This window comes from Lonchura striata, unplaced genomic scaffold (assembly GCF_046129695.1).
Source record: "Lonchura striata isolate bLonStr1 unplaced genomic scaffold, bLonStr1.mat Scaffold_91, whole genome shotgun sequence".
Taxonomy (NCBI): domain Eukaryota; kingdom Metazoa; phylum Chordata; class Aves; order Passeriformes; family Estrildidae; genus Lonchura; species Lonchura striata.
Genome location: NW_027461190.1, coordinates 1330961 through 1343546, shown reverse-complemented (window position 1 = coordinate 1343546; position 12586 = coordinate 1330961). Strand labels below are relative to the sequence as shown.

Below are 12586 nucleotides of genomic sequence, written 5' to 3'. Positions count from 1 at the left end.
ACATTGTCCCCAGTTTGCCCCAGCAGTGCTAATTTGCATTTCTGAAGCTCCTCCTGGGTGCCTGGAATGCAGCTTCTCTTCCACAGCAGCCTTCAGCAGCCTCAGTTGTGCCCCCCCCATAATCTACTGCTTTTTTGTTTTCCTTCAAATCATCTATTTATTGTTCATGAGTTAAAGGGTCACCTTTAAATCTCATCTAGTTTTGAAAATTTTGAAAAACTCTAATCACTTGGTTTTTAAAATTTTAAAAGTTTAATAGTAATAAAATGGTTTTAAAAATAATAATACAATTAGAGTTAGGACAATTACAAGACAAAAAGAGCAAAGAATTACGGATGTCCAGATGCTCTCAGACCCTAAGTCAAGAAAAGCTTGACTTGTGAACAAAGGAATCACCCTTAAACCAAGACACTTGTTGCATATTCATACATTCTTCATGGTTATGCGTACATTCTGTTCTAAACAAGAAACTCTGTTGTATGTCAACTGTTCCCTTTAATCCCCTGGTGTCTTCAAGTCTGAGCAAGGCCTGAAGAAATTAGCTTCTCCTGATAAGAAGCCATAAATTCCTCTCCTTTGGAAGATTTAGGTGTTCTTCGAAGGGAGCATCTCATTCCTAAAAAGAAAACTCCCCCCACATACATAATCTCTATTTTAACATTATGTTGTAACCTAAAACTACACTTAACACAATACATAAGGGAATTAATACAGCATAACTTTCTAACATGACACATATAATATTAATTGTAACATTTGCGAAAAGCCAATCATAAATATGCATTTTTCACAATCCCACCTCTTACTGCTCAAGACAAATGATTTATAAAGAATATTTCCTGTCCTCTTGCATTCTTTGGACTCTGTTGGTAATCAAATAAAACATGGGATTAAACAAAGAAGAAATATCAAAACACTTGTAACACATAAAAGGAAGAATCCTAATTTCTTCCACCATCCCATTCTCAATACATTACCCCACTTGCTAGTTTTTAACGTTATTTTCCCATTTTTGGACTGATACCTGGGTCATAATTTTTTTCTGATATCCTTTGTTTTTTCCAGGATGACATCCTCATTGCCATCTATTTTCAACAATCTGTACACCCCATTCTTTAGCCAATAACTAGTGTAAAGCCAACCTATTTTAATGCACTGCAGGTGATGTTTGGCTTTGCAGACTCCATATTAATTCCAATGCCTGAGCAGCTTTGTTTATTATCTTCTCTATAACTGCTTGGAGTCATTTAATATGACTCAGGATATAATTTGGGGTTAACACAGAGCTAGACTGCTGTGCTTGTTTTACCTTTTTTTTTACTAATTGTCTCTTTACCGAATCTTGGACTATATTTCTAAGATCAAATGTAAAACAAATCCATCTCTCTCCTTTTGGACATTCCATGCCCCAAGTATTACTACTTTTTCCTACGTTCTTTGTAATGTGATAATTTTCCCCCTTTTTCCTGCAGGTACTTAATTTGGATGGGTTATAACAGTGGCTGTTGACATGGGTGTGTGTAATAAAAAGGAACTTTGGTTTCTTTCCATGTGATACTTTCTGTAGCATTTGTGACACGATCTTGCTGCTATCTCAGAAGGGAAAAGACAACAAATGAGAGACAGAAACAGGAATGACAGAGGTCTGGCTTGGCTTATACCCCCACCTCCCCTGCCTGTGGGGCTGCTGCCCACAGCAGGTACGTGTGATCTTCTCGCTGGTGAGTGCAGTGCTCAATCCAGGCTTGCCCTCTGTTTCCCTTGTCACTCCTTTTTTACTCATTTCCAGGCAAATTGTTTTTGACACCTTTTAACTGTGGTTTTCCACCATTCCTCAGGTATCTCTCAGTCCACAGGCATTGATAATCCCCATCTACAAAAGCAATTTATTACTGCAGTTTTTGAGGTCTTTCTGTATAGGGGATTGATTCAGTACTCAATACTTCTTGCCACGAGAACATAGATTTTGTGAGCTACAATGCCAATTATTCTCATAATTTAAACATTCACTTATAACCCAGCTGCCATGTCCAATATGGGGATGAATCAAATAAAGTATACAGCATAGTATTAATGGCAATTTCCCTTCTTGCCTGTACAAGCCACAGGCTACGGCCAGACTATCAGAACTCTTTGACTCAAACACTCCCGACCCTCCTGTTTGAAGTGGCAGTGTTCCTCTGCCAAGGAGGTGTCGGAGGCGTCTCAGGGCTTATTCAGGCAGGGCTTAGAACCAGTGATGCAAGCTTTGCCTTATTTCTCAGTTAGGTGTTATTCTTTGTACCTGCCTTGGATCATTTGGGTCTTCCCAAACCATTACCACCCAGTCCTGGTTGAAAGTCAATTTGGTATCACCTGGTTTAGATGTGATAGTCCATTCCTCACGTTTCTTCACAAATTCTTTTATTTTGCTGGCATGAATTCACCCTCTTTTCCATGGTTGGGATTGCTGCTTTAGTAGTACCTGGAAAAGACTTCTTTATAACACAGTGTTAAAAGAAAAACAATACTGCATTAACTTTCACCATTAGTTTTCTTCAAAACTTTCTGGGTTTAACTAAAAAATTTTTCTGTAGCTGCTTCTTCTTCTTGTATCCAGCTGTGCTAATTGCTGCAGAGGCCAATTCTTCTTCTTGTGAGCTATAATTAGTTAAATAAAAAAAGACTAGCCCAAATTTAACACAAGATGTATCACATCTCTTGGTTTTTTGCTTTTTAGGCAACATCCAACTGTTTTAGTCTTACAGACCCGTTCTTCAGAACAAAAGCCTCCTTTCCTTAACAACAAAAATCAGAAGGAAAAAAAAGAAGTCTTGTTTAAAAAAATAAAGCACATTGTGAGAGTCAGCTATCTCTGCTTTGATCTTATCTCTATTGGTGGTCCGCTCTCCCTCTTTTTCACAGCTTTGCCTTTGACTGTACTTCCTCACTCCCCTCCCCTTGTCACTCTGTCTAGCAGGAATGAGGGAGAACTTACAAATAGCTGCGGTATGGGGATTTTGGGGTGTATTTCGCTCTCCCTCTTTCCCTTTCTCTTTCTCTCTCTTTCCCTTTCTCTCTCTTTCTCTTTTTCTCTCTTCTTCTCTCTTCTCCCTTTCTCTCTGTTTCGCCCTTTTTTTCTCTCTTCACGTTTCAACATCCACATTCCAATATCAGTCCACTTTCTAACATTAGTCCTACATCCTGGAGAGGTGAGTCTGCCAATCACCTCTCCCTCCTTTTTCAACTTCCTTACAAATTTAATTACTTTTGTTTAATGTATTCTGCAGGCCTGTAATTCACGGCACCCTCCGCCAAGGGCTACCAGCTACCCACAGCTGACAGTGCTAAAACTAAAGACTTATTTTGCTGTCACAATTTTCCATTCACAAGCTTGAAAGGGTTGTAGGAACAAGGTAAACAACAACTTACTTCTGAAGTGATCTTGCCTGCAATAAAAAATTTAAGGCAATCCTTGTTAGTGCAATATAATTTGCAAAGAAGCCAAGGTTTGATTTGGGAAGGGCGCCTGAGGACACAGAGCATGAGTTTTACAAATCTATAATTTGAAGAGGGAATAGACAAAATGTGGATACAGTGGGGGAGACAGCAAGTAAGGAATTTATCTCTGCAATACTCTCTTTTTGACTGCCAGGAGACACTCTCTGAAGAGGTTCTTACAGTACAAACAATAACTGGATGGGAAGAGGCACTCTTGAATTTAAGCTTTGGTGTCAAAGTAGGAAACTGCCCCTGAGCACTGCAGTGCTGGAGCACCCTGCCTGCAAACTCACCAGAGGCAAGCCACTGCTGCCACGCTGCAGGGCTGCCTGCAGCACAGAGGGAACCATGGCCAAGCCCTCCCTGCAGGCCTGGGTAATCCACACAAGGAATCACAATTGCTTCATAGCTCTCTAACTCATTAAAGAAATAGGAAACCGTAGTAAACAGAGATCTCCCTCACCATCTTTTTCATATGTGTGTGTCACACACCCACTGTGATGCTGGAAGTAACAAATTGTTTACATTAGAAGATACTGAAACTTTTTCTTCATCTAGCTTTGTAGTTTCCCTTTTCTATATGTAGCCACCTCCCATTGTGGGAAAAAAGGAACCCTATTTTTTTACAAGTGTTTTGTATGCACAATTTTATTTGCTGTTCTAGATACACTGCAAGTAGTTAGCACTTCCAGAAAAACTAGCAAACAAACAAAACAAAAAAACTAAGAAAGCAAAACACATTTGGGTACATGAAAAAGGACTGGTTGGAAGGAAAATTGTTTCTCATTGACCTACCAAGCAGTTGGTATTACCTTTAGTTTAACTTTACACACTGAGAACAGTTGATTGAACAGCCTGCATTGACTCAAATTAATAGCAGGTTTTGCTATGTCACAGCTGTAAACTAGTTTTTCAATCCTAGAGTACAGTAAGTTATGTATTTCAAGATAAAAATCACAATGCAAATTGGAAGAAATTTAGTACTGCATGAGGTGTGCACACAATTACAATTAATTTACCTCTAGAAGTCAGTTTATGACTTTCCTCTACTAGGATTGCAGTAGCTGCTGTAGCTTGAATACACACTGGCCAGCCTTGATTTACTGGATCCCACATCTTTGATAAATAAGCCACGGGTCTCTTTACTCCTCCCCACTCTTGAAACAAAACCCTATGAGCTACCCCTTTTTTTTCATTTACATACAAATGAAAGAGTGTTGCTAGTGAAGGTAAGCTTAAAGTTGATATTGGGGCTAGTTTTTACTTCTTTTTTCTTAGTTTTTCATTACCCTTTTTGATCCATTTTATATCATCTCCCTCTGTCAGTTTTTTTTATTCGAAAATTTTACTGCCTGTGTATTTCCTTCAATCCACAATCTATAATATCCCAATAATCTGAGTATCTTTCTGATTTCCCCCTTTGAAGAGGGAGGGGGAAGGGATAGAATCCCTGTGTTTCAGTCTGGGTTGAGCTTCCAACTACCCTTACTAAGCAAGTGTCCAAGATATTTTACCTCTGATTCTACAAATTGCAGCTTCCCTTTTGATACCCTTAATCTTTTTTCCCCAAGAAAATTCAAAAGCTTTATAGTAGCCTCTCCAGCTTCAGCTTCCCCAGAAAGTAAAAGATTACCCACTTATTGGATAATTTATATTTCAGGGGGAGTGGGGAAAGTTTGTAGTATTGTTTCTAAAGCTTGTCCAAATAAGTTTGGGGATTCTGTAAGCCCCTGTGGTCGTTTTGTCCATCTTAATTGCTGTTTTCTCCAGTTAGTGGGTCCTTCCATTCAAAAGCAAAGATAACTTGCTCTCCTGGGCTAATGGGCAAGCCCAAAAGGCATCTTTAAGGTCCACTACACTAAACCACTGATGCTGGGGAGGAACTTTACTGAAAAGAGTATAAGGATTTGGTACCACTGGATAGCGGGTCTGAGTTCCTCTGTTAACCTCCCTTAAGGCTTGTACCAGTCTATAGCTCCCATCAGGCTTCTTTACTGGGAGTATTGGGGTATTATGGGGAGACATACAAGGTTCTAATGTCCATCCTTTATTAGTCCTTCTATTACTGGCTTTAAACATTCCCGTCCTTCTAAAGATACAGGATACTGCCGTACATGTATGGGACAATTTTTTTTTCCTCAGTTGTAATCTTTATGGGGTCAATATTTAATCTTCCCCTATTTCCCTCCCCAGCCCAAACTTCCTTGTTAATTCTTCTTCCATCCTCCTGGCCTAGTTTTAAAAGTCTAGCTGTCATCTTCCCATCTTCTGGAACAACCCCTATTCCTAATTTCACCTGTAAATCTTGTCCCAATAAATTGCTACCTGCCCCTGGGACCAAGAAAACATCCCTCATCCAAAATTTAGTTTCTCCCTCTATTGCCACATTTTTAATAATGGGTACTGTGAAACTCTCTCCTTTTGCTCCTGTTACTATTACGGTATCTTTGCTTACACTATAACCTTTTGGAATATTTAACAGAAAGGTTCATTCTGCCCCTGTGTCTACCACAAATTCCAATTCTTCTTCTTGGGGTCCCACTCTTGAAATTATCTCAGCATTCCCCACCTGGACCAACCTGCGCCCCCCCTCGGCCCCGTGGCCCCGCGAGGGGAATTTGGGGAGGTGGGAGTGGGGCAGCGCCAAGGCCGGCCCCCCCGCGCTGTCCTGGCGGGAGCGGCTGCAGTGGGGACCGAGTGCGGGCGGGAGCGGCCGAGAGCCCAGCGCTGCCCCAGCCCGACCTGCCCCAGCTCCATCCCTGCCCCTGCGCTGGGATGCTGTGGGGCTGGGGGGAAGAGGGAGCCGGCAGTGGGTGCTGGGCCTGGGGGCAGGAGGAGAAGGGAAGGAGAAGCAGGCTTGAGGAACAGAATGGTCAAACGATGCAGGTGGCAGAAGAGGGTGGGATTGTGCAGGAGAAGGAGGAATAGCAGGAGGAAGAGGAGAGACACAGGAGGAGGAGGAGGAGGAGCAGAAAGAGGAAGCAGCAGAAGGTTCCACCCCTCCCTGTGTCTGCAGCCTCCCCCCAGCCCCAGGAGCGCTGCTCCCTCCACATGCAGCAGGTGACTGTGGAGGGGGATCCACGATTTTCACGGGGTGAATCTTGGTGTTTCTGAGCTTTCTTGGGCTAAATGTTGGTGCTTTGGTTTTATGTGGCAGCTGAATCTTTATGTTTTGGAGGTGGATTTGCTGAGCTGTTATGTTTGGGGAGGTTTTGTACTGTGTCTTGAAGTTTGCAGGATTTTTGAGCTAAATCTTGGTGTTTTGTAGGTTCTTATAGACACAAGATTCCCAGTGACTTCCTGAGATGAACTTGGGCAAGGAGGAACCTCCAGTACAAGGAGCTTTTCTCTTGTTTTTCTGTCAAATCAGGATTTGTCATTTCCAGGGCGTGGCTGGATGGAGGAGGAGGAAAAGCCCCGGAGATGCTGCAGGAGGAGGAGCTGCAAACCCAGCCCAGGGAGCTGCGGGGAGGAAAGAGCCCCCCTGAGCCAGGAAGGCAGGCGGAGATCCAGGCGGAGCTCGGAGCTGGTGGAGAAGCCTCATGGCAGGGAGAAGTCCCACAAGTGCTTGGAATGTGGGAAGGGTTTCAGCTGGAGATCCAGCCTGATCCAGCACCAGAGGGTCCACACTGGGGAGAGGCCCTATGAGTGTGGGGAGTGTGGGAAGAGATTTCAGAGCAGCTCCAATCTCCTCAGACATGAGCGGAGTCACACAGAGGAGAGGCCCTACCGCTGCCCCGACTGCGGGGAGGGCTTCAAGCACAACTCCGACCTCACCGTGCACCGGTGCATCCACACTGGGGAGAGGCCCTACGAGTGTGGGAAGTGTGGGAAGGGCTTCAGACACAGGTCTGCCTGATCTGGCACCAGGTGATCCACACTGGGGAACGGCCCTATGAGTGCTTGGAATGTGGGAAGAGCTTTGGGCGGAGCTCACACCTGAGAAGACACCAGGGCATCCACACTGGGGAGAGGCCCTACGAGTGTCCGCAGTGTGGGAAGAGGTTTCAGACCAGCTCCAATCTCCTCCTACATGAGCGGATTCACACAGAGGAGAGTCCCTTCCGCTGCCCCGACTGCGGGAAGGGCTTCAACCGCAACTCCAGCCTCACTGAGCACCGGCGCATCCACACTGGAGAGAGGCCCTACGAGTGTGGGAAGTGTGGGAAGAACTTCTCCGGGAGCTCTCAACTGACACAACACCAACGGAGGCACCAGTAAGGGAAGCCCTGTGAGTGCCCCGAGTGAGGGAAGAGCTTGGAGTGAGGGAAGAGAGTGAGGGAAGAGCTTGGTGTGCTCCTGCAGCTCCATCCCCCATGGGAGGATCCGGGCTGGATGATCCCCAGTGACCCCTGTTGGGCAGAGCCCTGGTGCCCCGGTATGGGGAATAAAACAGAGAGTAAAGCAATGGAGCTGATCAAGGGGCCCGATATCTGAGGCCTGACTGAGCAGAAACTGTGGGAGACACAGACACACTTGAAGTCTCCCTGGGCAAGAAGACTGACCAAGCAACATGGTGTGAGTCTTTGTGATAACATAAATGTTCCCAGGTTACTGGATGTCACGAAGAATGTGTAACCAATGGGAAATTGTTACCAGAAACAGAGCCCTCTATAAGCACCATACAAGTCAATCCCTGTATAAACACCTGGTACACTGAATAAAATTGGTTTTGGTCTAAACTCGGATGTCCCCGTCTCTCCATGGTGGATAACCCTGTTATGGGTGATCCCCGTTGGGTGGGGGAAGGTGCTGGAGGGATTTCTTTCCCTTCTCCTGGTGCTGCCGTGGTTTGGTTGGTAATAAATTCCCTCCCTGTGCCCAGGCCGGGTCTGTTGTCCCCGTGCCGGTGCTCGGGGCGGGATCTCTCCCGTTCCTTCTCTGCACTGCCGGGCCTCTCCTCAGCCAATGAGAGAACGCGGTGGAGAAGAGTCAGCCAATCAGCGAGAGCGGGGCTGATGACTCACCAGTTGCCGGGCAGACCCGCAGCAGGCAGTGTTCCCCACCTGGACCCGCCCTCCCTGCCCAGGGCCGGCCCCGCCGTGGGGTCCCCCCAAGTCCCTCCCCAGTGCCCCCATGAACTGGGCTGGGTTTAACTGGGAAGCTTTACTGGGAACACTGGGAGCAGGGGGGCAGGGGCAGAGTGACAGCAGGGCTGGGGGACACTCGACCCCCCCAAAATCAGCGTGGGGATGGAGCGGGGATCCCGGCCGGGTCCGGGGCCACGGGGAGGGGCTCTCACTGCCAGTGGCTCAGGAGCTCTGTGGGCAGAGAACGGGGGGTGACACCGGGCTGGGGTCCCCAGGGGGACCATTCACATTCTGGGGGAGGTGGGATACGACTCACGGGACCCCCCTTTCTTGTGCAGGTAGAACCAGATCCCCAGTGCCAGGAAGATGAAGCCCAACTCGGAGTCTCCAGTTCCTGCCAGCATCTTGCTCTGGCAGCATCCAGCAGCATCTCTGGGGTCTCCGCAGGGGTCAGGACCCCCCAGAAACTCTCACAGGCACCCAGGCCCCTCCAAGCACCCTCCTGGTTGCTCCCAACCTACTCAGGATCCCTGAAACCTCCCTCTTGATCCCTTCCTCACCTTCCCAGGACCCACCAAAGCCCCTCCTGTCCCTCTCAGTATCCCACAGCCTCCTTCCAGTTGTCCCCCACTGCTCCAGGACCCCCAAACTCTCTCTCATTCCCTTCCCAGCCCCACCAGGGTTCATCCAGACCCCTCCCAGTCTCTTCCCAGCACAACCAACCTTGTCCCAATCTCTGCTCTTCCATCCCCAATCTCCATCCAGCTCTTCCAGGCTCACTCACATCCCTCCCAGTCACACCCAGCACACCCAAACTCCCTCCCAGTGTCCACCAGGACCCCCAGAACCCCATCCCACCCTCCCCAGTATCCTTCAAACCCCTTCTTAGCCTTTCCAAATCCACAACCTCCTCTCCCAGTTGAAACCAGCACATCCCAGTGGCTGTCCCAGTGCCCCCAATTCCTCCCCTGTATCCCAGTGCTGGCTCAGGGGGTGCTCCAGGCTGACGTGCTCCACCTGGCAGGTGGAGGTGAGCCCGGCCCGGGGTGAGGTTTCCAGCAGCACCAGGAGCTGGTGGGTCCAGTCCCCGTTGGGGACCATGTCGGTGGCCACCACAGAGAGCTCCTGCTGGCCCTGGAACCACCTCAGCTGGGTGTGGGCCGGGTAGAAATCCACCAAGGAGCAGAGCAGGTGGCCGGGGCTGGGCTGGGAGCTCGAGGGCAGAAGAGAGATGGACAAGGTGGGGGTGACTGGGAGAGAGCGGGAACACACTGGGATCAGCTGGGAGAAACGTGGAGAGAGAGGGGAGGGGTGGTGTGGCCTTGGGGCAGACTGGGAATGGACTGAGAGGGACTTGGAATGAACTGGGAAAGACTGGGATGATACTCAGAGAGAGGGGAGGGGATGGGGGACACTGGCAGAGGGTGGAGATCTCGGAGTGAACTGGGGAGGAACTGGGAATGGGCTGGGAAGGAGTGGGAGGGAGTGGGGCGGCACTGGGAGGAACTGGGAATAGGCTGGGAAGGAGTGGGAGGGAATGGGGGGCACTGGGAGGAACTGGGAATGGGCTGGGAAGGAGTGGGAGGGACTGGGGCGGCACTGGGAGGAACTGGGAATGGGCTGGGAAGGAGTGGGAGGGACTGGGGCGGCACTGGGAGGAACTGGGAATGGGCTGGGAAGGAGTGGGAGGGACTGGGGCGGCACTGGGAGGAACTGGGAATGGGCTGGGAAGGAGTGGGAGGGACTGGGGCGGCACTGGGAGGAACTGGGAATGAAGCGCGCGGCACTGGGAGGCCGAGTCCAGCGCGGGGCACGCGGCGCTGCGGGTCTGCCTGGCAACTGATGAGTCATCAGAGACTCGCGCTCTGATTGGCTGAGAGGCGGCAGCGCCACGCCAGGCTGAGATGGAGAGCCGGGAGGCACTGGGAGAGACTGGGATGGACTGGGAGAGCCACGGGGGTCAGTGGCAGGGACAGAAGGTCTCGGGGATGGGCACAAGGAGGGCTGAGGGCTCTGGGGCGATTCCCAGGGAGGTTTTGAGGGGCCTCAGGGTCATTGCCAGAGCAGGGCTCGAGGGCACACGCTCTGCCCCACGCTCACCTCGGCGCTCCGTGAGGAACGGGCTGAGATACTCGTGGTTGTACCGGCAGAGCCAGCCCACTGCAGTCCTTCTTTGCTCCATAACGTGCGGGTCGCTGTTGCAGTACCTGGCTGCTGTCCCTGGAGTATCTGTCCCATGGTATCTGTGGATACCATGCAAAGGCCTTTTCTGCTTCTTTACCCTGCACTCTCCTCGTAGCAGTTCAGGCTGGAACAAATGGCTCCCAGAACAGGGACCTTGGGCAGTTGTCCAGTCCCGGAGAGCGTCTCCTGAAGGTCATCGGATCTGGGATGTTTGGGAATTCAAGCGTCGTTTGGGACCAGCTCCAGGAGGAGCTTCTTCCTACGCTTTGTGAGGACTGTTTCTCCTGGCCTGTCGGCACCCCTTTGGAATTCTGAGGGAAGGCTGCCGCTTTGGAAGGGAAGCTTTCAGAATCCAAAGGACCGGCAGGAGCCCACCAGCCCCCTCGAGGTTTCGCTTTTCCTTTGTGTCCCTCGCATTGGTGAGTACTCGCAGCGTGGGCTGCCAGGTGCCCAGGGGAGAGCACCACACACAAACACATTTATCTTAAGTTCATCCTTTTGCCTCGTGGGGGGGAATTTTGGGTTGTTTGGGAAACATGGACAATCTTTTATCCCCAGCTCAATGAGAGATTTATATTCAGATTAAAGCAACCTTAGTACTAGGGAATGTTTCATTTAAAAAACTTTTGTTCGGTTTTTGTTTGAGCACTTTCCTGAGGCTTCCCAGGAAGATGTTTTGTCAGTTTCGTTCTGGGGGAAAGTTGGGTGATGCATTTATGATATACAAGTGGGGGGGAATTATAAAGTGGGCAAGTTTAATCCTATTTTCAATTTGATTTTTAAATTAGTAAAGCCTAAGTGAGAAAGTTGGGTCCCTGGTTCTTGTTCCCCGTGTTACTCCCTCCCTGATCCTAACCCTGCTTCCCCTATGGGTGGGATGGGAGCCAGACCCTGCCCACGGGCACAGGGCTGTCACCTACTCCCTGCTGCCTCCAGCCCCACTCAGTCCCTCTCTCGGGCTGGCCCTGGCCACTCCAGCAGAGCCTTCCCCGCTCCCTTGTCCCCGACTGCCCTGTCCCCAGTTTGGTCCCCAGCTCCAGGAATGTCAGTTGTACAGCCCCGCCTCGGGTCCCTCCCCTGCGCTCGCAGCTGCGTCGATGGTGTCACCGTCGGGACCAGCCCCTTCTGTCCCCTGCCCACATCCCCGAGTGGGCCCTTGAGGGTGGTTCCCTCCTTCTCCAGCCCATCCCGGTTCCCACGCCGCGGAACCGAACGCGGGCCTGTCTGGAAGCCCGCCATGCTGGCCTGCAGGCCCCGAGTCACCGGGCCCCACCGCTCCGCCGGAGGCTGCGCGCTCCAGCCCGCCCCGACCCACCTTCCGAAGAGGATGAGGACGGCGGCACCCCGGCAGTAACAACAGGCCGGGAGGAGGCTGGACACGGATCAGGGAGGAGCCCTGCGGGATGGGGACCTGGACTTGGTGAGAGATCTCGATTGCCTTGTGGCGCCTGTCGTCATTAAACGGGGAAAGGAGCCGCGATGGGAGCGGATTCCTCACACTGAGGGGAAGGAGTTGAGAAAAGCGGCCAGAGACTATGGCCGCAATTCTCCATATTTTAAAAATGTATTGGACTAAACTTTCACAGGACATACCTTAATTCCCCATGCCTTCCATTACATTACCACTGCACTATTGCAGTGGAAAAAACTTTTAAAGCCAATCCTATCCAAGTATGACTTGAGTGAAGTTTTAGGCGAAGGCCAGGAAGGCCCTGAGACTTTGGCAGGAGAGGGGGAATTTAGCAGACCAGAGGATCAGGTCATGCTGCCCAACAATGTCTTAGATGACATCAAATCTGCTGCAAAGACTGCTCCTTTAAAAATCCCTGGTGGAACCACCCTTGTCCAAAACTTTTCTTCAATCCATCAGGGGGTTGAAGAGACATTTGTTA

The 12586-nt window shown here is 49.6% G+C and overlaps 2 protein-coding genes and 1 long non-coding RNA gene across 3 annotated transcripts in view; 1 reads left to right on the top strand and 2 right to left on the bottom strand.

The window, feature by feature from the left end:
• Positions 1-12586, top strand: part of LOC110484634 (uncharacterized) — a 164290-nt gene that overhangs the window by 2401 nt on the left and 149303 nt on the right. The window contains exons 2-3 of the mRNA XM_077790796.1: positions 6867-7329; positions 7413-7697. Coding sequence (XP_077646922.1) covers positions 6878-7329; positions 7413-7697 — 737 coding nt within the window. The 5' untranslated portion in view covers positions 6867-6877. The remainder of the gene's footprint in view (positions 1-6866; positions 7330-7412; positions 7698-12586) is intronic.
• Positions 1-12586, bottom strand: part of LOC144248817 (uncharacterized) — a 32913-nt gene that overhangs the window by 16771 nt on the left and 3556 nt on the right. The gene's annotated exons all lie outside the window — the stretch shown is intronic.
• Positions 8795-11933, bottom strand: LOC144248798 (class II histocompatibility antigen, B-L beta chain-like). The gene is made up of 4 exons (XM_077790786.1): positions 11758-11933; positions 10611-10753; positions 9484-9760; positions 8795-8951 (listed from the first exon to the last, which is right to left on the bottom strand). The coding sequence occupies exons 1-4, from the start codon at positions 11931-11933 to the stop codon at positions 8795-8797; spliced, it is 753 nt and encodes a 250-aa protein (XP_077646912.1).